At 42.9% G+C, this 26310-nt stretch overlaps 3 protein-coding genes across 3 annotated transcripts; 2 read left to right on the forward strand and 1 right to left on the reverse strand.

The window, feature by feature from the left end:
• Positions 1-309: 309 nt before the first annotated feature.
• LOC121611287 (zinc finger protein 319) lies at positions 310-5108 on the forward strand. Its single transcript, XM_041943753.1, has 2 exons — positions 310-610; positions 1677-5108. The coding sequence occupies exon 2, from the start codon at positions 1838-1840 to the stop codon at positions 3599-3601; it is 1764 nt and encodes a 587-aa protein (XP_041799687.1). The 5' UTR covers positions 310-610; positions 1677-1837; the 3' UTR covers positions 3602-5108.
• Positions 5109-5808: 700 nt separating this feature from the next.
• On the forward strand, positions 5809-15819 carry LOC121603900 (casein kinase II subunit alpha'-like). Its single transcript, XM_041933183.1, has 13 exons — positions 5809-6052; positions 7841-8220; positions 8961-9072; positions 10312-10413; positions 10601-10651; positions 10843-10902; positions 11320-11403; positions 12214-12324; positions 12455-12556; positions 13134-13234; positions 14221-14369; positions 15131-15218; positions 15360-15819. The coding sequence occupies exons 2-12, from the start codon at positions 8114-8116 to the stop codon at positions 15202-15204; spliced, it is 1053 nt and encodes a 350-aa protein (XP_041789117.1). The 5' UTR covers positions 5809-6052; positions 7841-8113; the 3' UTR covers positions 15205-15218; positions 15360-15819.
• A 1215-nt stretch (positions 15820-17034) lies between these two features.
• On the reverse strand, positions 17035-25282 carry LOC121605914 (uncharacterized protein KIAA0895-like). Its single transcript, XM_041936040.1, has 7 exons — positions 25128-25282; positions 23991-24769; positions 23761-23904; positions 23052-23184; positions 21196-21501; positions 20359-20456; positions 17035-19784 (listed from the first exon to the last, which is right to left on the reverse strand). Exons 2-7 carry the CDS (start codon positions 24720-24722, stop codon positions 19623-19625), a joined length of 1575 nt encoding a protein of 524 aa, XP_041791974.1. The 5' UTR covers positions 24723-24769; positions 25128-25282; the 3' UTR covers positions 17035-19622.
• Positions 25283-26310: the final 1028 nt, after the last annotated feature.

Consider the following 26310-nt stretch of genomic DNA (forward strand, 5'->3'; position numbering starts at 1 on the left):
ATACTATTTACTCTCAGATCAATATTTTATATGTTTAACATATGATCAGTTTATTACATATACATTGTTATTAATGGCACAGCCCAACAGTATGTGTTCAGATTAGCTCTTACGCGGTTGAGAGTTGTGGTATTGCTACTTTTATTTAATTAAAAGATCTGAGTACATTTCCACCACTTTGAGGATGGTGTGTTTTACCTATAAATGGCTGAAAATTACGGTTGCAGGTGAGACTGTTGACTTGCAGGAGCGAAACACTCCCCCCTACTGTCCAACAGAGGAATTGTCTCTGCTAATATCCTCCAGGCTCGTTTGGCCTTTGTGTTTGGTTGAATTATCTTGAAACAAACTCAGAGAGCAGTTGTTTCTCCCCTCCTCGGGTAGTCTGGGGGCTTCTGGTCGGACCTCCAGCATGGGGCGGCTGTAGCGGCAGCGGCTCCGCTGCGACAGCTCACTGCGTGGCGGTTTCCGGTGTCCGTCCGTCTGCAGGAGGATGGCGTCCGGCTTCTACCGCATCCCCTCTACCGCCGGTCCTCCGAGTCCTAAATACACTGAAGGTTGTCGACCTCAGCCTGAAGACGGCAGTGAAAACCATCACTAACCTGCTTGAGTGAGTTATTGTGTTTGTATTTCTTGTAAATGATCGTTTTTAAGGCGTGTGGGGCTCGGCTCCAGAAGGTGGATTTTCCCCTGCAGCTCCGGGGAGGCCTAGTTTGATTTGGGGTCCGTTTTCAGTGAAGGCTCGTATCAAACATTAGACCAGTAAACGTTATGGTGGCCTTTCATAAAGCGTCTCAAGCGAAGCGACGGTAGCTTCCAGGCTGCGGTGCTTCCGTCGCTTTTGCCTTGTTGTACTTCACTATTATCTGCACATTTAATCGCAACACAACCGGCGATTATTTTATTTGCTGATGAGAGACCGCTGGTGATAATCTCAAAGGAAGTCCAGTTGTTTAGCAACGTTAGCTGAAGCTAGCGGTTAGCCGTTAGCTGCTAACTACGCCGCCGCATCTGACAAGCTAACGTCGGGTAGCTGCATCCTGGAAGAGACAAAATATTAAATAACCTGAAGGAAATAATATTTATTTCCAGCCAAACATGTTGCAGAGAGCAGACTTGATATCATAAAGCCACCTGCATCACGCAACGTTTAAAATACACGTTTAGCCATGAAATGGAGCCATTGCGAGCCCGATTTGCGTTTCAGGAAATAGACCTATCCCAAATTCTGGTTTTGATGGAGCTTTCTCTGAGGTTAGTTTTGCGGCTTTCCTTTTGTGAAAATGCTTCGGGTCTGTACATGTCACCATATTATCTGCCTACCAGATAACAATGTTTTTGTAGTACTTTGTTTCCTGGATAATCGAGGAGCAAACCGTAGGCCTGCGAAGCTAACGGTAGTTAGGTGGTTTGTTTCAGTTCTCCCACCACAAACAAGACTTGACAGCTAAAAGTCACACTCACATTATCCTGACTCTGGACGCAGTGTCTTGCCTTGCTGAAATGGAAACCTCAGGAAACCCTACAGTCCTATAAGTTATAGTGGTTATTTATGATGGTCCATGTATGGCAGCTCATTAGCCCTCTGCTTTGTGCGTTGTATTTCCTCATTCCAATAGTGTTCTATGTATTTGAAGTTTGTTTAGTAAGGTGTTGTTTGTGTTTTTTCCCTTCAGGTTTTCTCACCTGTCTCAAAGGACGTGTGTAAACACAGATACAGCACTCAACTACTCTCTGTGTGGTGGTTACCTCTCCAAAACCATACCCCCCCCCCTCAGTTTGGCACTGAAACCCAAATCATCTGCTGAGTGCTGAATCCTTGTATGCAAGTGGAAGGATGACAGAGGCGTGGCAGCAGCAGCAGCAACATGCAGTGGCTCCACCCTCTGTTGTGCACACGCTCCCCCAGGGAAGTGACAACCCTCTGGGATGCGCTGTGTACGGAGTCGTCCTGCAGCCAGATGCGTCCCTGCAGCAGCCCCAGCATGGCCAGCAGCTCTCAGTTCAAGCCCAACAGGCCTCCTTACAGGTAGGGGGCGAGAGGGGGCACAAGTGTGGGGCCTGTGGCCATGACATCTCTCACCTGGCGAACCCTCACGAACACCAGTGCATGGTGAACCAAGACCGGTCCTTCCAGTGTACACAGTGTATGAAGATCTTCAGCCAGGCGACGGACCTTCTGGAGCATCAGTGTGTGCAGGTGGAGCAGAAACCTTTTGTGTGTGGTGTGTGTAAGATGGGCTTCTCTCTGCTCACCTCCTTGGCCCAGCATCACAACTCGCACGGCAATGGAAACAACCCAATGAAGTGCTCCATCTGTGAGAAAACATACCGGCCGGGTTCTGGAAACGTCACCCCGACCTCGTCAGCTGCCAATCCTCAGCAGCCCTCCACTGGTGAGACATCCAGTGGTGGTGCAGCAATCAGTGCCTCATCTCCTCCTGCATTTGAGGCTTCTGCACCAGACAGGCCATATAAGTGCTCGGTGTGCCATAAGTCCTTCCGGCATTTGTCGGAGCTGACCCGCCACGAGAGAGTACACACTGGTGAAAAGCCATATAAATGTGACACATGTGACAAAAGCTTCAGCCAGTCTTCACATTTGGCGCACCACCAGCGTACGCACAGCTCTGAGCGGCCGTATAAATGTGCTGTGTGCGAGAAGAGCTTCAAACACCGCTCCCACCTCGTGCGGCACATGTACGCTCATTCAGGCGAGCACCTGTTCAAGTGCAATTTGTGTGAAATGCACTTTAAGGAGTCGTCTGAGCTCCTGCACCATCAGTGCCAGCCAGAAGGGGAGAGACCTTTCCGCTGCGGTTCCTGTGGAAAGAGCTTTAAGCGCCCGTCCGACCTGCGGCAGCACGAACGCACCCACTCAGAGGAGCGACCTTTCCAGTGCGAGGAGTGCCAGATGAGCTTCAAACAACAGTACGCTCTCGTGCGCCACCGTCGCACTCACAAAAATCCAGCTGATCGACCTTTCAAGTGTAACCTCTGTGATAAGGGTTTTCTTCAACCATCCCACCTGCTTTACCACCAGCAGGTTCATGGTATGGAAAGTCTGTTCAAATGTGCGTCCTGCCAGAAGTCTTTCAGCCAGTCAGGAGAACTGCTGAGGCACAAATGTGGTGGTGAAGTGGAGAAGCCCTACAAGTGTGACGTATGCGGCAAAGGTTACAAAAAGAATTCGACGCTGCAGCGACACCAAAACTCTCACTGCACAGAGAAGCCGCTGAAATGCTCCCTGTGTGACAAGCGCTTTGTGTCGTCCTCCGAGTTCGTTCAGCACCGCTGCGACCCGACCCGCGAGAAGCCGCTCAAATGTCCCGACTGTGAAAAGCGCTTCAGGTACTCGTCCGAGCTGCAGCGCCATCGGCGAGTTCACACCGGGGAGAAGCCTTTCAAGTGTGCCAGTTGCGACAAGAGCTTCAAGCAACGCGAGCATCTGGCCAAGCACCAGAGCGTGCACTCGCGGGAGACACAGTTTAAGTGCGTGTGGTGCGGCGAGCGTTTTGTTGACCTCACAGCTCTGCAGGAGCACACGGTCCAGCACACTGCTGAGGGTGAGAGTTTCCCTGAAGCTCCCTGCATCCCATGAACTGAACAGCGCCTCAGTCCTGGGCATCAAACATGATGTTCACCCACAAAGCAACGTGCCAGCCTCCGCTCTCCCATTTGTAGTTTATAACATGCACCTGTTAATCATGTCTAATGGTTTTTAGTGACATTAAGACTAAGTTCATCCTCATCCTTTGTTGAGTAAATGGCAAAACACCTCAAATCAACAGTCGATCAGGACCCCTTGATTTATTTTGGAACACATGGAAAAAACTTGAACAGAATGAAAAAGGCGTGTAATGTAAAATGTGGGAAGATCTTGATTTTGTTTAGTGACGAGTGTGGGACCTTATTCTGTGGTTGCATGTGATTGTCTGTTTTGTAACTGTTGATTCTGTCACTGAGAACGATGACGAGAACTTCCAGACAGTTGTCAGATGTGTGTGCTCATGCGTAAGCTCCTCTCAGATCCATGTGCCTTTTTTACCGATCACTCATTTTGTGTTTTGTTCATCTTCATGTCCAGTATAGACAGAAACCTCCCATCCGTATACAGCGGCTGGCTCGTGCAGCAGTATCTTTTCACATACTAGATCTTAGGTAGTATCATCTGTTTGTGCATGAATATTTATCACACTTTAATATCACTGTTGTATTATAGGTTTGGTTTATTTAGGAAAACATCCTAAGAAGAAGAAGAAAAAGTGGATTTGTGAAAATGTATAGCCCGTGTCCTATGAAATCTGTGTTGTTGCATCTTTGTATTAAAACAAATGACATCTAGGTAACTAACCCATACCTATCATGTCATACAAACACTTGGCATGTGCAATAGAACATGCACAATGTAATATTTATGACTACTGATTCATGGCATAGTCTACTCTGTTATATTATAGATTGTGTGTATACGCTTATGTAAACATTGAAAACTGTATAGTGCTTCTGTTACCTGCTTTTGTATTCACCATGAATGAGCTTGCAGTATTTTGCAAGCACTTTAGTTTCAGTTCCAGATGGATCATGAGGTTTAACCAGATAAGACTTCTAAACATGTTCCTCACTTGCCACAAACTAGCAGCATTAGATACTGTGTGATAGATCTAACAAAAGTAATATTATTTTTATTTTATTTTGAAGAATTGGCCTTGTAACATCCTCACAGGATTCCAGGCTGCTCCTGGTCCACACCAGACGGTCAGCAGATTAATCCGAGTAGCCTCAAAGTTGCGATTTATGTGTTGGTTTATACCGGACATAAAGTAAAATATTTGTGTACTTTAGTTAACTGTGTGGGTTTCTATATTCTGTACAATCTTTGCAGTATATTTAAAAGAAGGGTTTTGGAGTTTAAAGATCATGGGCAGAGGGGTTTCGAGTCGGGGTGGGATGGGACGGGGGGCTGTGTGGTTGTGCCATGGTTCAAGTCCAGTGAGTCTGCTTCAAAACCTCCTGTTGGAGGTGAACGAGTGGAACGAAGCGTTGGATTTACACATACGGATATCAATATAGACTCCTGTTCATACTGTATACAGACAATTAAAATAAACCACCCTTATGAAAACACAGGTGTACATCATTTTTAATCAGATAACTCTGCTGCAGGTGTTTTGTCCAGTTAAATTAGGATTATTTTCATCATTGTCAATCATTTTGAAATAATATTCAGATCATTTTCTTCGCTTCTGTCTGTAAAATGTCCTGTGACGGCCATTTTTCACTGTTCTCTGACATTTTACCAACTAAATATATTATTTGAAGAAATAATTGAGGGATTGAAAAATGATGAAAATAATGTTTGCTTGCAGCTGTAAGGCATAAAATTCCCAAATGTGATAGTCATTAAGGCTACAACCAATTATTTCATTATCGATTAAGCTTTTCAGCATTTTTATGATGAAGTGACTGTTTCATCTATAAACTGGTAGAAAATAGTTAAAAAAAAAAAAAAAGTGCGTGTTTTCAGGTGTTAACCAATACTTCATAACTAAGCGATGGTAATTAATCACCTTTACCAGCTGCAACATTAAAGTGATGACCACATTAATGCATCGATTATTATAATTCAATAAGAGAACGTATATTATTAGGAAATGTGCGATTCTGTTTAATGAGTTTAATGATTTAAATATTTTTTAATCCAGTACCTACATATATTTAGAAGGAGATTTTAGCATCTTTATATCTTCGGTCGTTAGCAGGTTGCAGGTCACTGATCCTCTTGATTTACTTCCGGGTGATGTTTACCGCAAAAGGGAAGACCATCCTGGTTCTGCTAACGAACCGCAGCTCGATGTACCACCACCACCACCACCCATCTGATGAAATTATTAAGTCACTGATACTGCTGATATTACATACATTATTAATAACTTCAAACCTGATGGTGCTACATCGTTTTACGGAGAGCAACGTACCGCTAACGAGGTGCTAACGAGCTAACGTTCATGTCGGGCGGACTTCCTCTGAGCTCGGATATTTCTGCGACGAGGTTAGCCGGCTAACTTTAGCCCCATTATTGATTTCACATTTCAGAAATGTCGGCACTAATAAATACTCTGTAGGATACAAATGTTTCTTGTTATATAGGAATTCACAGTCTACACGAACCTTTATTTCTTAATCCAAGGATAAAATTTTATGATTTAATGTTTTGCTAAATTCACCGTCACCGTAACTAACTGTTAGCTTGGTGGTATGATGACATGATGTTAAATGATGCTAGTCCTCCCAGATCTGTTTAAATGTTGAGAAAACTTGGCGGTAAGCAGTGACATTAATGTTAACTCGTCTCTTATCTCAGTGTAAATAGTAGCTCTCTGCTGGTGGAAAAGGCCCCGGAGAGCCCGTGTCGTGACGGGCTCCACATTCAGGTTTGGGTATAAAATAAAAATGGTTTGTGGGCTTTGAGGAAGCCTCTGACTGAGGTCTGAAATTAAACAGGACACCAGAGTCTTCGTGTTCATCTAGTGCAGGTTTGACAGGTTTCATCTGGTCTCATGTGGTCCGAATAGAGAAAATTGTGTTTTTTACTAATCTGAAGCTGGGTTTTTAGACAGTCTGCAGAGGATCCACGTTAATCTGGTCCAGGTTTGACAACTCTGAGTACAGTAGTATTTGGACTCCACCTGCACTGTTGAGGTCTGGGTGGAGGAAATGCAGTGAAATGGCCCTTAAATACATTTTCATACTGTAAAGAGGATTGTAAACAGTCTGTTGTCTAATTGTGAACCTTCTCCAGGTCTGAGAAGTCTGAGTTCAGTAATATTTGATCTAGATGGAGTCACACTGGTCTGTATGGAGGAACAAACTGTGAAATTTGACCTTTGTCTCTTTTCACAAATAGAATAAATGTATTAGAAATCAGAAAGAGCATTTGAGTTTCCTTGATCTCAAATCCAGTTCTCTTTAATCTAGTCCAGGTTCAAGGTTTTTTGGATATTGTTTTGGTTAGAGATGCTGCTTTTCCTTTTTTCTCAAGTAGAAAATAGAATAACTGTGTCACATTTGGAACTGGGTTTAAACAGTCTTCAGAGTCCATGTTTATCAAGTGTAGGTTAAACAGGTCTGAGGATAGTGGGTTTTAAATTAAAGTCCAGTGTGTTCTGGATGGTGAAAAAGCAGCGATATTTCCCTTTTCCAGAAAAAAGGTTTCTGAAATGTGATCATTGATGAAATGGTGTGTGAGCTCAGGGAAGCTACGATGTTTGACAGGACACCGGCACATATCATATACTACCTGGCTGCTTGTTCTGTGGGACAGGGTTTTTAGCCGGAGTTTCTAGTCTCCATGTTTAGCTAGTTAAGGTTTGACAGTACTGTGGTTTTTCAGGTCGATCTGGTCTAATGTGCGCCCAGTGGAAAAAAGGCAGAGAAATGGAGTACAACAAGTCTGATAAACCCGAAAAGGCTTTTTTTTTAAAAACAGAGTTAAGGCCATTAGCACCAACTTTTATGACTCAAAGCAGTGTGAAAACAGAGAATCATAGTTAATTGATTAGTTTATTGACAGGAAATGAATTGGCAACTTTTTTGATTATTGACTTGACAAAAATGCTTAAGTTCTTGTTTCATCTTCAGAGATGTTGTCATATATGAAATAAAGTAAGTATCTTTGGGGTTTAGGTGATGGTTGAATAAAACACGCCATTTATTTAATCAATAGTGAAAGTAATCATTAGTTGCAGCCCTCCTTCACACGTCGACTTCAGCCTCATTGTTATTGCATCCTTTAACCTGCACTTCCATCCTCTGCTTCATCCTCTCTCCTCTCATGCAGCTGGCGGGTCTTCATTCCATCCTGCCCATCAACATCCTGCTCAGGGGCTTCACACACTCAATCATTGTAGCTCTGTCGGTCTGCACAACAGCTGCATCAAACCAGCCTGACGCCTTTCATCAGAGGGCGCAAGCAGCCAAAGCCCATGATAAGCACAGCACAGGGATCTTAGAGCCACATCTTCTGCAGAGTCGGTGCGGTGCCTTCCAGTATCGGGCCAACAAGTGTTCAGAGGGAGGTGAAGGTCCTCGACACGGAGCCTCAAAGCTAGCGATGCCCGGATCCACACCGGCCAGCAGCAAGGCTCGGGTGTACACCGACGTCAACACACAGAAGAACAGAGAGTACTGGGATTATGACGCACATGTGCCAAACTGGAGGTACCGTTGTTACAGTGTCTTCCAACCGTTTGGCTCTTTGTCTCGTCGGATTACAGTTAAAGTCGATTATTTTACAAAGCACACAAAATGAAAACGTGCATCAAATTTGGTAATTCATCAAGCATTTTGAAATATAATTTCCATTATTAAGTAATGCTGTGAAATGACCAAATATTTAATAGTTATTTCCTCAAAATTATACAAATAACATTGAACCAAAAATGTCTGATTTAAACAGAAATCAGTGTTTGAAGTAATGTAGAATAAGAATGACCATCACTCTGTGAACATGTTACCATCTGAAAGATTTCTGCATTCTTTGAAGAAATAATTGATCTGAACATGATCTGCTGTAACTAGTGACTCATTTATTATCAATGAATGTTTTGATTTGTTTTTAATAAATGATTTGAATTTTTTAGTCTATAAAATATTAGAAAATATTGAAATTGAATTTTCAAAATCGAGTTAATGTCTTGAAATGTTGCAGATAATCAGTTCACAGTGAAAATGTGACCAGCAGCAAAATTTGGGGAAGCTGGAAACAGAGAATATTTGGTGTTTTTTGCTTAATAAATGTGTTAAAATGATTAGTCAGATGTCATAACTGTTGTGGAATAATCTTGATTAAATGTCTAATTGACTAATTGTTTTAGACATCTGATCCAACCAGTTGTTTGTTTGTTGTCATGGTCTGTGTGTGTCTTAAATTGACTTCCTTTGTTTCTGCTCTTTCTCAGCAATCAAGACAACTATCAGTTGGTTCGTAAATTGGGTCGAGGGAAATACAGTGAAGTGTTTGAGGCCATAAATGTGACCAACAATGAGAAAGTGGTGGTGAAAATCCTCAAGGTGAGCTCCGTGCTTCTTTTGTTCCTTTGTTGAGGGATTGTTTCTTTCCTCTCACAGTTTATTTAACTTGAACTCTCTTCGAAGTGCACTTATTTTTAGGCTTTGCACCAAGAATATCCCTGCAGGCAGGCGGTGCTCCCACTCTCAGCAGATGACTCTGCAGGTTCAGTCCCTCACAGTTTTAGAGAAGTTACAGTTTCATTCATCCCTCCATCGAACTCCTGTCAGGTTTGACGTGTTGACTCACCAGCAGAAGTTCAGAAGATCTCGCCAGTATAAATACGCTCGTTTCCAGCGCATCATTCTTCTGTAACATGTTTGATCATAGTCTGTGCATTTTATAGATTCTGACAAGTACTGATGTATGACGCTGTCTAAGACAAACCGCTGTCAGTCAGTTTAAAAACAAATGGATGCTCTGAAGCTCCACATCACTCTGTGGCGACATCTGCTGGTCAGATGCAAGAGGACGCTTTAATTGAGACCTGCACTACAGAGAGAGATTAATGGGTTCCTGAGGTCTGTTGAGCCTTAAGCCTGCAGGTATGTCACATAGGTGGCTCTCTTTTAACCTGGCACGATCACCATGGTAACTGATGCTGCACACCTAACCTGCTCTGGAGGAAGTTCTGTTCACAGTTTCAGATCTAAACTGGCTATAAAAGTGCCGCCCCTTTCACTGACTCTTCCTGATGGTGGTCTCTATGAGCGATAGATTCTCAGGGAATATCTCAAATCTCGAACAAAGGCCTGTAATTACATCAGCACAAACTAAATGCACAGCGGTGTGGTTTTAATATATTAACTATAATGTAATTTCTTTCAGTTTTCTTCAAGTATACCTCTCTTGTCTTATTTGCAGCTTTTCGCTGTTACAATTTTTATATTATTCACAGCTCTCCACTGTAATGACCTGTTCTCTTTACTGAAGAAAAGTCAGATTATTCACCAAACGCTTCCTTTTATGAAGACTGATGAAGAAAACCTGGGTTCGCAAAGAAAGTTGATAACTGCTTTCTTTCTGATTGGGGTTTTAGGTTTTGTTGAGTCAGCTCACACAAAGAAAGCAGCTGGCTGTGTCCAACTTACTTCACAGTAAACCTACGTTTGTTACACTGAGAGGGGTTTATAATACTGCACTTAAAGTATTTAGGTGTCGACAATTTGGTTTCCAGTACTTTATTTGATCATGTTGTTATTTCAGTTATATTGAATTTGTGTCTTTATTTCAAACCACAGCCCGTCAAGAAGAAGAAGATCAAACGGGAAATCAAAATTCTTGAAAACCTGCGAGGGGGAACCAACATCATCCGTCTGGTTGACACAGTCAAAGACCCGGTGGTGAGTTAGAGCCCTGCCATCACTTTAATGCATGTCGGCATGCCAGCTGTAGTAATCCACTCCTGTGTGTGTGTGTGTGTGTATGTGTATGTGTGCGTGCGCGTGTGTGCGTGTGTCCATGCAGTGATAATGATCACCACCTACCTGCTGTTCTCCTCAGTTAAGCCTTGTTGTCCTCTCTTTGCAGTCCAGAACACCAGCGCTTGTCTTTGAGTGCATCAATAACACAGATTTTAAGGTACTTAAGTTTGGCCGACATCATACATGCTGAACTACCAGCAGAGTTTCCATTCATGCAAAGTCATTGATATCCATTATTAATAACACAAATAACCCTCCAGTTAATGTTGTACATGCACAGAGGACAGTTGAGCTGCTGACACCGTGTAACTAATGATTTTCCACGGACGTCTTCATGTGGTTCCACAGGAGCTTTACCAGAAGCTGACAGACTATGATATCCGTTACTACATGTATGAGCTGCTCAAGGTAAAAACATCTTGTTTACATCACCCCTAGTATTATGGCTGTTTATATATCCATTTAAATACCACTTTTAAAATAAACACTATGGTGCCACAGCTACTGTGAACATGTTCTGAGGAGTTATCTCCTGAAAGTCAGTGTAAAGTGAATATCTTTCAGTTTTTGGACTTTTGGTTGGTGAGTGGAAAAAAGATCTGAAGATGTGACGTTAAAATTGATGGTTATTTTAAACAAGTCCAAAAAAAAAAAAAAACAGTCAAGGGATTGATCGCTAGTGAACTAATGAAAATGATCTGTGTGGGTTGTGTGCTTGTTGCTTTCATGGGTTCTGATTTGTCAGCCCAGGAAATGACACAGATGATGGTTATAGACTGTCTGCAGTGCTGAATCGGTTTCTGTGTCTTTATTTCTTCATTTAAGGCTCTGGACTACTGTCACAGTATGGGGATCATGCACCGGGATGTGAAGCCCCACAACGTGATGATCGACCACCAGCTGAGAAAGGTATTTTTAGTAACCTAATCCAGAATTTATTCCGTACATGAATCAGGATTTACACCCTGTAGTAAAGTTTGGTGGGTTTTTTTTTTAACTTCTGCTTATCATTTAGTTTTTTTATCTTATGGGTTCAGTCTGAAACAGTTTGTTTTATTTAAAGATGCACTTTATATGAACAACGGGTAAAATTTCTGTGAAAAACAGTTGAACTGTTTTGCGTCTTTTGTTAATTTTACTGTTGGTTGGGTCTCACCACTGTCAACGACCTCATTTCCAGCTGTTTTCAGCACAAAAACCTCAGATAAACCTGCAACACACTACCAGCCCAGCACAGACCAACAAAGTTAGCGGTTATATTATGAACATAGAGGAGCAATTAGCAGCTAAAGAGCCAAGACCTTTTCACAGGATTTGTTGGAGACCAAAAATAGCTAAAAGACGTTAAATGTTGGACCTCAGGATACCAGAAACATGACCCAAATGACTGATGATGTTCATGTCTGCCAGTTGTGTAACAGTTAGCTGCTAACAAGTGTACTAACTTTTATAAGGTGAAATATGTCATTGATCAAAGCTTGTGTTGCTGCCCCCAGGTGGCCAAAAATGTTTAAAAAAATACACCTTAAAGCTCTAAGTCAAGCTTTATTTGATGTTTTTTGTAGATGAAAGCTCTAAAAGTAAAAGAAAGTATGTATACATTTTTTCTAGTTGTCTTAAGTTTTTGAGTGTTATATATTTTTAGGGATTATTCCAACCAGGAGTAGTTTAACCTGCAATGTAAACCATATTAATGGGTTTTTCCTCTCTGTGTCACAGCTGCGTCTTATAGATTGGGGTTTGGCAGAATTTTACCATCCCGCTCAGGAATACAACGTCAGGGTGGCCTCGCGCTATTTCAAAGGCCCTGAGCTGCTAGTGGACTATCAGGTACCTGCTGTTTCAGATAGTCACTCTACTCTGAATTTACTTGAAGGAAAAAACACACCTTATGGATTTTGTTTATTGTACAGTCTCTTTTTTCTTTGAAATAATTGTATGATTTGCTTTTTTCCCCCAGATGTATGACTATAGTTTGGACATGTGGAGTCTAGGCTGCATGTTGGCCAGCATGATCTTTCTGAAGGAACCGTTTTTTCATGGTCAGGACAACTATGACCAGGTGATACCATACAAACATTTATATCCTCCAGAAATTATAATGTCACTTCTACGTAAAATCAGGGACTACAGATTAGGACAGATATGTATTTGCTTTGACATATTGACAGGCACATTCTCAAATAGTGGCCGGGGCCTTTATTTAGCTCAGATCCAGAGGATACCAGGCCTTTATTTGAAGCAGGCTTATCTTAGAGACAGACTTAATCCCCAAGTTTGATAAATATATTTGAGGACCATATTTGGTCATATTTAAGTACAAGTTTCCTTGTTTTCTGATCTGTTTGCTGTTTAATTTTTGTTACTGATTTAATGCTGTTAATACAGACTCAATACTTGCTGTATCCATTTCAAATTAAAAGACCTCTAGAGTTTTAGTGTAGAGAGTCCATTCATTTCCTAAGAAGGCTTTCATTGTGAAGCTGTTGCAGGACTGCACAGTCCCATTACAGTACTTATACTTACTGCGAATGTATCTACTGCCATCCTTTGTGGCACTGAAAAATACGGTTATTGTGATGAAATGCATGTGCAGTATGTAACTAATGTATTAAATGTGCGCGTATCTTGTTCTCCAGCTGGTCCGCATTGCGAAGGTTCTTGGCACCGATGAGCTTTTCGGTTACCTTCACAAATATCACATAGAACTGGACACTCGCTTCAAAGACCTGCTTGGACAGTGAGTATCAGCAGAGGAAGGAAAAGTGATCGTTTTTGGACTGAAATCTAACAGTTAGGCAGCAGAAACTCATTCGGATGTGTGCGAAACACTGAACATACTGTCTCTGCCATGCCGGATTCAGGCAGAACAGTAGCGCCTGTTGGTTTTAACGTCCAGGTTTTGGTTGAGGCAAAAAAGAGTCTGTAGTTGAACTGCTCAGAAGCAGCAGTGTGTTACAAACGGCTTCACTTTTACTTTTCATGACTGATTTTTTGGTTTTTCAGAAAACTTTACATTTAAAAGTAAAACAACTGAAACTGATGAGAATCAGAACAGAAAATATAACAGTGTGTATACATCCAGCAGGCACACAGCAACATTATTATTTGTGTCTAATATTCACTCTCCTTTCAGCTCTGTTTTAGTCTTCATTAACTCTAAGAAAAATATCTGGCTGTTCACCAGCTGGTCTCTAACTGTCTGTCTGCTGTTTGCTGCTGAGCAGGTCGTGTTCGTAGTGTTCACTGGGCTGTTAGAGCTTATTTACTCAAACAGCTGCCTTCTGCTGACAGGACAGGAACTTTTTGGACAGGAAGTCGATGAGACTGAACCAAAACAGCAAAGTTATGGGCAGTAAAACCAAAACAATGAGCTGAAAGATGCTAAATAGTTCTGCAGAGCTGCAGAGTCTGCTGATAAATCTGTTTGTGCGTCACTATGAATGACACCTTTCACATTACATGTAGTCTTTGATCCACTGTTAATATAAAAATAATGATTAGTGCAGCTTTAAATCATATTTTGGCTGTGTTTTGTGTACGTGAGCCATCCTTAATGTTATTAGTACCAGTTTTGCTTTTGCTTTGGTAAATTATTGTTGTTGCAGGACTGTTATCCTGACGTCCAACCTGCTGTGAATGTCAGATTGACACCCTGTTGGTATAATTTACATTCGGATTAAGTCCCACAGTCAGTCAGATTCAATGTGGGTCGTTTGTGTGCAGGCAAACACGGAAGCGCTGGGAGCAGTTCATCCAGTCAGAGAACCAACACCTGGTGAGTCCGGAGGCTCTGGACCTGCTGGACAAGCTGCTACGTTACGACCACCAGCAGAGGCTGACAGCAGCGGAGGCCATGCAGCACCCATACTTCTGTTAGTACCACCCACACACAGGCTGGCAAAACCACAGGGGACGCATTCAGTAGCATGAGAAATGAGGTGCAGGTAGTTAATTTTAAAGGATATACCCTTCATACCACATGAATATTATAAAGTAAAACCTAAGGAGTGGGATGTTTTCTCGCTGTAACCAGTTTATTATAAGGCTTCATGATTGGTGTCCATAAATTGGCAGGGTCAGTAAGCCTGATTGAACTTCAGCTGATTAACTGGCACATTGTTGGTATGAAAAGAAAAGCAGCAGCAGTGAATTTAATTTATTTTACTGAGTGTTTTTGGATCAGGTGAGGAAGCTAAACACAGAATCCAGGCTAAAAGCAACACCGCTGCCAAACGCAGGAAGGGCAGCTGGCAAAGATCACGGACTGTGTGAACGTGTAAGCTAACAGGATGATAGCATCACTGCATCAGCGTTCGGCTCAGGGAGATCTGACTCTAATTACATCGGTGTGCATGCCATTAAATAAATGTGTTACTTTGATGTGTTCTTGTGACATGTATGACAGTTTTAGCCTGATTCTTTAGCTGTGGTGTCAAACAGACATGGTAGCAAATAAATATATAAATAGAAAAGCACAATTCAAAGCAGTAAGTCGGCTACTTTCACTTTCACAAGTTACGTTTCCTGCTTCATAGAACAGGCATCAGGACAAGACATGGCCGTATTTACTTGATTTACCTGAGACCTGGTTTTCTGTTACAGTTTGTCAGTTAAAGTTTGTCTTTGTCCTCAGATCCTGTGGTGAAGGAACACGCAAACGCCAACACAGACGGCACAAAGGCCATAAGCAGCTCCAATGCAACATGATAACCAGAGAGCAGGTAATGCGCACAGCAAACACAACAAAGCCGACCTTCATTACATAAACACAAATCTTATTATTTTCCCCCTCCCTTCACAATGATCAAATCGACCAGGTGATCAGTGTTTGACCTCTGACCGTTCCGCTGTGTGTTTTTCAGGAAGAATCTTTGTTACCTCAACTTGTGACCTTTTCGTGGCAGAAACTTCTGCCTCCGCACCAACAGCCATACTGGAGCAAGATGTCAATTTTGCAACATACACAAACACACACGGATTAAACTTCTCCCAACAAAACCCGGAGAATCTGCGCTGCTTGGTCCGTGTCACAGATAAATCAGATCTGAAATCAGACCTGACCCCCCCTCCTCCCCCTCCTCCTCCTCCTCTTCCTCCTGCCTCCCAACACCCCCTTCAACCTGTTTTTAAAATGAGCATAACGACTGTTGTTGGATCAGTATCAAGCCGGTGTTGTGCTGTAAAGACGTTTGTCCGTTATTACGATGCTGTCGTGACCTGAGATCCGGTTCCAGGTTTTAGCACTGAGTGGCATGGAGGCTCTTTTCTGCTACGGATAGAACAAAAGCTATATTGAAAGAGAATAAACCATTTTTATTTAAAGATGTGTGTGGACTTTTATTGTCTCAGGACAGATCAGAGGAGGTGAAACTCTGCCTCTTCTGTTATCAACTGGTCGTCCCTCAGAACGGAAGGAAAGCAATGGATGGAAGTTGAGTCAATTTTCGCAAAAAATTACATTAATTTAAAAAGAACTAATAATTTGAATTTGTTGAATCTATCAATTTATTTTATGCTGCTATTCCAGGCCCAAGTCAATTGAAATTAATTAAGCTGGGATGTATTGAAGAAATGTATAAGAATAAATTATTGTAGATCATTCCTGCTGGTTTTCCATCAGTTTTCATACTTTGGCTGTGTAACAGGTATTATATTACGTTCTGTGTGATATTAAAAAGGTCTTTTTCAGTCTTAAATTTAACTTAGCGATACCTGCAGAAGCCCTGTTGGAAAAACTTGGACGTTTCCATCAGTGATGGTCGAATGAAGCCTTATGAAGCTTCAGAGCATCAAACTCAGCAAACAGTGATAAAACAGCGCTGAAGCACCAACACACCTCGTTATGCAGTAAAGGTCAGAGAGGCCTGCCGGTTTTTTATTCTGCATACTTCTGTTCAGACGTTCTGCACTAAATGTGGATCTTATTGTGCATTATGTTAATGTTACTATAAATATAAATAGTCTTTCTGAGGGGCTTTCTACTGTTTTTCTCCTCGCTCTCCCATCTTATCAAAGTGAAACACGTTCTGAAGCACTAGTGATGTCATCAGTCACATGACATTCTTCCTGTGCGCTTCACAGGAGAGAAACATGACGCGCCAAACGAAAATGTCACGAGGAAACGGTGATTCGCACCCAAGAAAAGGCGAGTTGCTGTGAGAGAGAGGTTGATGGTTCAGAAATGAGATGACGCATTTAAAGAGTCACTTCCTGTATCTGTGTCACGTGGGTTTCAAACTTGCCCCGCCCCTTTCCCAACAGCTACATGCTATTGGACAGTTTACACTCAAAAACAATTTAGGATTTCCTTCATTTTGTTTTTCAAGACTGTTTAAGAAGCTGCAGGAGAGAGAAGAAGTTTCTTGCCAGTCCACCAGGAACCCCTTGGATCCAGGATTATTAAATCAAACCTGTGCGTTCAAAGAACCAGGTTGGCCGGGTCAGAATAAACAGGATTGTTTTGTTAGCCCAGATTAGTTAAACCACATTTTTTCATTTAATGAAACAGACCACAGAGCTCATTAAGTGTGTGTACTTTTTAATAAATAAACTGGAAATTCAAGGTGTTTTCCAGAACATAAAACACTTGTGCAACATTCGTGCTTTACAAATAGGTGCATTCGTTTAGGCGAATCCAGGCCGAGGTTGGTGAGGTCAGCTGAGGACAACCCGCTCAAATTTAAAACTGCTTACCAAATGGCTGAAATTGTAAACACAGCAGAGTAAATTTCAATTACATGTTCATCTTCAAATCCAAGTATTTAAAATGCATCACAGAAGTAGAATTCACATTTTGGTCAAGTGGTTTTTATCCAGGTTAAAAAGCGGGACTACTGATGCTGTTTGGCCCACATCCTTTTATTCGCGACCTGGTTTTAGTTCTGCTCACAGACGGCTTGGCCCAAAATGAATGCCCTGACTGACATCTGAAGTTTGAAGTGTCAAACACAGTAAAAAGCAGCCTACAAACACATGGCTAGCTACAGCAGATGAGCTCTACACCCATCGAAGGCACGCCCACAACACCCCTGCTTCCTCTTCGGCCAGTCCGGATGAGGATCTACAAAGACTGGCTGCTTCTCAAACAACCCAACAGTGTTAAAAATGCCACTTTGGCTCTTCATCTACATGTTAAAGGAACAGTTCTACATTTGGGGAAATTCACTCATTCGCTTTCTTGCAGAGTTAGATGAGAAGATCGATACCACTCTCATATCTATCTGTCAAATATGAAGCTACAGCCAGTTAGCTTAGCTTAGCCGAAAGGCCGAGACAACAGCTCGCCTGGGTCGGTCCAAAATGTAAAAAGTTCTCCAGTCCATGGCTGGTTATGTGTGGGATTATTTCTTGGCTGGGAAACAGTTCTGCACGTAACCCGCCGTAAAGTGGAAGACTGACTGTACACTAAGTCCCGCCCTCCCTTAGTGACTGTTGCTATGCCTGTGGAGCTTTACATTGTGCACATGTGCAATTTAAAATGATAATGGTGTCAGGTTTACCATTGCAGTTCTTGAAAATCAGCTAGCTAATTAAGCTAATGTTAGTTAAATAAATGGGTTAAAACGCCCTCTGACTCTTTTTTAAGGTTAAGGGTTAATGCACTTGATGGCTACATACATAATATCGTGCTAAGAGCCTGATGCTAAAGCTACATGTCAAAGCCAAAAGTCAGCATCCTCACTATGTAGAAACCACGTGGCAATAAAGACACAGCATTGTTCTCATATTGCAGAGTAGAGTTAACTAGTCCTGGTGTTATCTGCAGGAAAAATATAAAGTCTGTTATGTTGTTCTAAGATAATCCCGTTCGGTTAGCTTACATACTTTGACTTGGTAATGTTTTTTTCATATGTGGGCTAACTGATGTGTTTGGCAAACATTAACTCTAACCTGGTTACCAGTTTGGCTGGCGTTGCTCGAGTGTGAACTTTTCCAAATCCAGCACAGAGCAGGATAGAGCTGCTAACGTTAGCATAAACTCAAGATAGCATCCAGGAAATACCACACAGTGGATGTGCTGGTTGTGAACGCAACCTGTAACGCCTCAAACTAATGTAATTAGTTACTTATGTGCTCCTTAGCTTTGCAAGTAATGCTCAGTTAGTACTGTAAGTATTGAGCTAGTTAGCCACATGTGCTAATGTGCTAATGTTAGGGCAGACATTCCTTCCATTTAATTCTGCTGTTGTGGTTTTTGAAAGTCTCTTCTCTGTCCTCAGCTACATACTGAACACACATACATGAGAGTGGCATCAATCTTCTCATCTACCTTTTTGTAAGAAAGCTAATTAGCTTACAACTTCTCCATTAGCGTTGCAAAAGAAAGTTTGGTTGCTGCAGAGGGGGGAGCTCGGGGACGGGTCACATCACAGTAGCATATTGATATCAAAAGACCACCAAGGACGCTGTTAGGACAGAAACAACACAGCTGATTATCTAATTAATAACTGATATTTTAAAAACCACCCTGGGGAATTTTGTAACACTTGACTGAGTCCACTGGCACTTGATATATTAAGGATTCATGGTCTCAGTTAGGTCTTCCTCAGGGTTTGGAAACAACGTGTCCTTGGTGTCCTTTTTGAAATGCAAACGATCTAAGGCATAAAACAATGTCATCTAAAAAAAAAAGGTATAAAGCTAATACCAGAGACATTCAGTTTGTTCTCTTAACGTAAAAAAATCTTAAATAATTGCATAAATAAAGCACGTGATTATGAATGTTTAAGTCTGTACACGACATGTTAGCAGTGTCCTGTACAGGCGCTGGATGCGGTGATTATGTATGAGTCTACATATATATGTTGGTTACATCGTAGAGTTGCAGTATTGAGGTAACTTCATAGTAGGAGTAAAGGCGAAGGGGGCGAGGGGGGGCACTTGAACTGTACTCGGCTCTGTGAAGAAGCCACATAAACATGCACTGGACAAAAGTGAAAATGTAGATAGAGGTGTTAGTGTGTACGTCCCTTTTGTTCGCATCATTCAAGTTTTACAAAAAATCGGCCGAATGAAGCATCGATAATACTGGATACTTTAAGTGACAGCGCACCACATGAGACAGTCCGGCATCCTTCACCTCCTGGACTCAGGTGGTGCGGGGGGCTGGGGGTGGGGCAGGACGGTCAGGGGAGCAGATGTTGCAGCGCTGAGTCGTCCAGTTCGTTCACGGCGACGATGTGATCCAGATGTTGCAGGTACCGCTCCTGGTCTCGCATGAAGTGTGGGATTCTGGTCCGTGGGAACACTGCCAGCTGCCGCAGCCTCTCCACGTCCTCGTAGGACACCTGCAGCGGCGAAGAAGGCGGTTTATCTGGACACACAGGGGAAACTCCTCCATAGCCTGACACAAGTCTACCTTAATATAACACTCATATGCTGATGTGTACGTGGAGAGAACTGAGATCTTTTACAGTGTAGAAGTACTCTGTTATGAGTAAAACTGCTGTAGTGAAGGCACACCAGTAAAGTTGACATCAAAATCTAGTTGAAGCACAAAAAAAAAGCTCTCATTTTGCTCTCAGACTTATATAAATATGGATAATAATTACTGATGCATTGATGTGTCCATCGCCTTAATGTTGCAGCTGCTAAAGCTAATTTTAATTACTTTTTTATATAGCTGTGTAGCTTGTGGATTTACCCCCGTGGTCAGTAAATGTTTATCTTAACTGATAGTAATACAACCTCGATTCAGAAAAGTCTGGAAAAAAAAACAGAAATCAATAACTTACAAATGACCTGTCTTTGCCAACAACAGCTAAACAAAGTTCACTCATCACCTGCTGATTTTTGCATGTAAACATACAGTCGGCTTCATGCTGGTTATAAATGCTCTAATTCGACGGTGCTGACACTGACCTTGCCTAAGGAAGTCAACATCTTGAAGTCAATGGCCCTGCGATGGCGAAGGATTCGGAGGATCCCGTCCAGATAAACCTGATCTTTACTGAAGCATCCTGAGACAAAAACATGCAGCAGACAGGGAGGGTAAAAATAAAAGCATCTTTAATAACTGGATCACTCATTGATCATCCACTGAGGAGGGAGACGAGATGCCCCCCTCACTTGTTTTACTGCCGGGAAAAGACAAACTGATGATAATGTTTAGAAGCCTTCTTTGCCCCATGTTTTGACTCTCAGGCTACATAGTCGCTCTGCCATGAGGCTGTACCTGCAGAGACAAATCAGGGCTGGAAAAAATACGGCCAAATTCCCTGAAGGTTTTTCTGTCAAAGAAAAGATCATTTAGTTTAACGTACGGTAAGCGTTCTCCAAAAAGACGCTGGAATTCAACATCAAGTAAAGATACAAAGACCATATTTATCTGTCATGAAGTATGAGCTCTATCACTTAAAACTAAATGTGATTTTAAGAAAGATTAGTGTGTTAATAACGCCACAATACATGCTAATTTTTAATTATCAGAAAACCACGTTAATCATGCATCATGTAATCTAAACTACAGATTTAAGTATTTCTATTTTCTATTTTTTTTTAACCAAAACACATATTATCTGCAGTCCTGCTGTCGGACTCCAGGTACAACCTGCATCCTGAGAGGCAAAGCCCAGGGCAAGAGTGTTGGAATCAGAAAACCACATTAATTTATTTTATTTTATTTTTTTTTCCCTTCTTTGAAGAACGTCTGACGTGCTCTGTGTGTGTGTGTGTGTGCGTGTGTGTGCGCGTCCTCACCGGGCTGCGAGGTGTCCGTCTGTCCCCTCTTGGCTCGCAGGCAGTACTCCCAGCGGACGTCCGGGTCCTGGACGAAGCGAGCGATGTGGCTGAATAGCTGGCTGAAGCTCATGCTGGTGGCGTGGTACACCGTGTAGTACAGCAGAGCAGCGCGCCACAGGTACGGCTGTTTCCGTAGCAACACGCTGTGCAGGCTGGCCAGGCCCTCCTCCGTGGGATTGGCCGGTTTGAGGCCGAACTGCTTCCTGCCCTCAGAGGTGGCCCAGGGCTGCAGGTTGTTATTCACCCCTCGCAGATAGTGTGTTCCTGAGGACAAACATCAAAATATCAATCATTTTATTTTACATTTTATTTATTGTCCTTTTACTTTATCTGATCATTATTTTTCTTTTTATGTTTTCTGATCGTCTATTTATTAATTTAAATATTTATATTTATTTCATTTTTATTGTCATTTTAACTTATCTTTATTTTGGTTTTTTATGTTGTTTTATTATCTCCACTAATATTTGCTGATTGTCTGGTCCTGCTCATTTCTTCTCCATTCAAGCTTTTTTTGTGTGTTTTTTAATATTTAATACCACGTTCACACTCCGTGGGATGGAAGGTGAGGTTGTAGCAGCGTAAGGATCAAAATACTGCCAACAGACAAACACACGATTGAATTTTGGTTTAATTAAGCTGAGCGTCTGTCTCTGGTTGATGTGAGGTGTTCATGTTCGCTTGCTCTTCTGTATCATTAAGTGCTTTGCTGATATCCAGCCAGAAATATACTAAATAATATATAGAAGTTTCTCTGTCATAATTCTGACCTGAACGCTCTTTATTAGTTGGAAACTCAAAGTTACGATAACTCTGATATGACTTGAATGCAGCATAAGTTGGGCCCATTTCACATTTTCACGACTCTGACGAAGCGCTCAGAAGAGAAGAAACAGGCCACCTCTTAATTTTTAAGATGAGTTAAGATGAAAGAGTGTATTTGTTAAAGAATAATGTATACTGTATCTATGGAGATATATCCATCACATGACAGATCATGTGATGTTGTGTATAAGGAAGCCAGAAACAGCCTCAGGCGCCGCCCCGATGAAGCCAACGTGGCCGAAATGATTTGGTGAATAAAGCAGAGTGGTGGGGGGAGAAGTCCGTCGGGATCAAAGAGCAGCAGCTTCCATGTGGAGCTGCGGTTATGCAATAATATACAACACTCATAAAGACAGTTATCCATTAACGACGAGGAAACAAGTTCTGCATCAACCTCGTTAACTCGTTAAGAGTTTAAGAGAAAAAGTCAGAAAATCCAGAACTCAACTGAATCTTTGAGCCTCAGTTCTTATAAAATACGACATTTAACCACCAGATGTCTATCTTGTATAACTTAGTCTTATTTTTATCCCAATATTTCTTCTTATATCGTTAGTCTGATTTTGTACTGTATTTTTGCCTCATTACTTGAAAATGACTGTTGCACAATGTCATTTTGCACAACTGCACTACCGGGCTCACATTTAACCGCCAGATGTTTATCTTGTATAGCTTAGTTCTATAGTTTTATCTCGCTATTTTTTATTATTTCTTTTTTTCTTATATTGTTAGTTGTTATTTTGTATCGTTTTCTAGCCTCCTTACTTGAACGTTGTTCTTTTTTGCATGCCCTTGTGTTTCCACCCTTTGAGCTGCTGGAAATGTAAATTTCTCTTTGGAGATTAATAAAGTATCTATCTATCTATCTATCTATCTATCTATCTATCTATCTATCTATCTATCTATCTATCTGAACCTCGTCACTGGTTGGCTCAAGAATTTAATATCTGACACTTTGAGACCTCGTGCTGATATCTGATGAACGTTACCGATCTCGTGTCTCAGCATCCCCTCCAGCCAGTGCTGTCGAGCTCCAGCCAGGTTGATGGTCAGAGTTGGACGACAGCTCTCCACCACCATCACCGCCTGAGACAGCAGCTCGTCAGACAGACGGACCACCACCTGGACACACACACACGCACACGCACGCACAGATTTTCATCAGAAATGATGGTTGCTTAACAATACAACTCCCATGATCCCACACTCCTTCATGACATCATCACACTTCTCTTTTGTTTGCTTGGTTTTGACTGACAGACCGTCAGACTGTGTGTTTCCAACGTTTACAGATGTCATGTTTCACACACTCACACACACACACACACACACACACACACACACACACACATACATACATACATACATACATACATACATACATACATACATACATACATACATACATACATACATACATACATACATACATACATACATACATACATACATACATACATACACACACACACACACACACACACACACACACACACACACACACACACACACACACACACACACACACACACACACACCCTCCAGCCTTACACCTGGTGGAGACAACTATGGCTGAATTCCATGTAGCTGCTTCAGTTTCAGGGTCCTGGTCTGTCACCATCAGTGTCTGCAGCGGTGGGAGGCCTGTGGTTGGAGAGTTGATGCACAGGTGAGCTGACTGTTGCTCTCTACACTCACCTCCCCCACGCAGCCTTCCTTCTGCAGATATTTGCGTACAGCAGCCCAGACTTGACTTTTAGGTAGGATGTTGCCACCCGTCACCTCCTCAAAGTTCTCATAGGAGCCAAACTTCCTCAGGACGCACTCCATGATTCCAACCGCCTGCGGTTAAACAGAAAGGCCATCATCATCATCATCATCATCACCATGAGAACTCACAGGTGACTCAGGTGTTTGACGTACTGTACCTGTTCCAGGAAGAGGCCTGAGCCGTCCCTGTACTTCTCCAGCACGCTCCTGGGCTCAGGCTGAGTGTACTCAAACTGAGGCTCGTACTTGTAGTCGGACTGGAAGAAAGTCCGCTTCTCCTGCTCCAGGTTCAGAGGCCTGAGGGCGACCAGCAGACAGGGCCTGGAGGGTGTAGGCAGCGTCGTGCCCCCCACCCCCTTCGCTATATGTGGCAGAGAGGTGGCAGGTCGCATCTGGCCCCTGCCGGCCCGGAGCCCCAGGGAGTAGTTGACCGAGCAGGTGCTCTCGCTGCGGCGCATCCAGCCTCCTGCGCCCAGGCTGGGGCTGGTCAGGCTCCGCGCCGGGGGCGAGGGGGCGGCCGAACAGCTGCGCCAAGGAGGCTGCACGATCCGCCTGTCCGCCACCTGGTCCTGAGACCCTCGCAGCCGTTGGGGCGTCATCTCCAGGCTGAGGGGGCGGCGGAGCGGCGGCCTGGACGTGGCCCCGCCTCTGGATGACGATGACGATGACCTCCTCTCTACGACCTGGCTGCTGTTCGTCTGGGCTGGAAGTCCGTTGTGGGACACCTTCCCCTTCTTGGCGACATTACTCCTTTTGGCCGGCGCTCTGGTGGAGCTGCTGCTGGTTTTAGGTGGATCTGCCCGGACTTCTGGCTCCAACAGGTCCCTGCTGCTCCCAACACTTTCACCCTCAACCTGATCCATGAAGACTTCACCTGAGTCCAACACCATCACCACAGCTGCTACGCCTCAGGCTCCACCTTCCTCCAGCCCCAATGCTGCAGACAGAACAGACGGGTGGATGTTAAACTGCTTATTGCTGGTGGAGGTGATGTGACCGAGCTGAGAAACCACAGCAGGTCAGAAAGACGTCAGACAGACCTACAAAGAGGGAACAGACCATCTGTCCATCCTGGACGTCTGCAGACTGGGACACCTCTGAGCCCCCTGAGGATCAAGCTAACGTTAAAATCAATAAATACAAATAAAACGAGCTGTTTTAGTTAAAATCCTGCACAGAGAAACCAGAACAAACCACTGACTCGAGAGTTCACAGTGATTCATTGTGAAGAAGACAAAACAAACCAGCTCAAAAACCAGGAGCCCTTTAACTCCCCAACTCCAGCAAACACTGACCGAGCAGCGGGTCCCGGACTTCCGCTCAGCTTCTGCCCGCCTTCATTCACTCATTGCGGGCGCAGCTCCTCTCTGTCTGCGCGGAGGAGCCGTGTTTAACCGGAGGACGGGGAGGATCTGCGGGTAGCGGTTCGCTGTGGAGCGGGGCCTGAGGCGCCTGCCTGGGCCGGCCAGGAAGCGGCGGATGTGTTGGAAGATATGACGCCATACGTTTGGTGCGACGTGAGTGCGTCATTACGTACGACCGCAAGGGGGGACGGAAACGTCGAGGGTTAATGTCCAGCAGCTCTCCCTGGCGTCTCCATCACACGCTCCCTTACACAAAATGCATTTTTCCAGTTTCCAGGTAGAAATAAGCGCAGATCTGAGAGCTCGGTCCCACAGAGACCTGACTGCATCAACTTAAACATGTGACCTAATGCTGGGGGTCAGTTTCTGGATGATGAGGAATGGAAGAAAATAGAGAAGTGATTTTACACATGGTGGGTAAATTAAATATAAAAATGTATCTGAAATAGAAAATATTGAAAAATAATGATTCATGAAGCATTTCTGCCTGGAGGAAACGTATGGGGGTCAAAACACGCGACTTTAAACTTTGGCAAAAATCTGAACACAAAAAAAAATTGTGAGTAAAACAATTGTTTTGGAAAAAGTTGTAAATATTTCTCTGAAAAATAAAACACAGACATTAAACATGTGTTGTCTCTATTTTGATGTTTTTGTATTTTGATGTGTTTTTATATTTGTGAATAATTTGCTGCTGTTTTTCACAAAGAACCCAGTGTTAGCTCCAATAGCTGACATTAGCTAATGTTAGCTCGTCAGTTGAAGGTTAACTTAAATGCAAGCCGGTTCCATGTGGAAAAACACCAACAGAGTGAAACAGACTTCATGCACTGGCAGTTTGGGGGTTTCGGGTGAGCTGGTGGTGGTCAGCGCTGTCTGTGGTGTGTGGTCATGTCGGAGGCCTCGGAGCAGACCTCGGGTCCAGAGGACTGACATTTTCTCATTAGTATGCAGATACGTAAATCACACTCTCTTTCAATGCCAAATTTAATTTTCAGAGCCAAAAAGCCACTATTCTAGCCCCACAGGTGAGGCAATGGTTGAGAAAAAAGAAACATTTTCAAAAAGACTTAAAGGTTATGAAGCTGGAACAGAAGAGCTTTTAATGAATTAA

The sequence above is a fragment of the Chelmon rostratus genome, chromosome 1, assembly GCF_017976325.1.
Source record: "Chelmon rostratus isolate fCheRos1 chromosome 1, fCheRos1.pri, whole genome shotgun sequence".
NCBI classification, from domain to species: domain Eukaryota; kingdom Metazoa; phylum Chordata; class Actinopteri; order Chaetodontiformes; family Chaetodontidae; genus Chelmon; species Chelmon rostratus.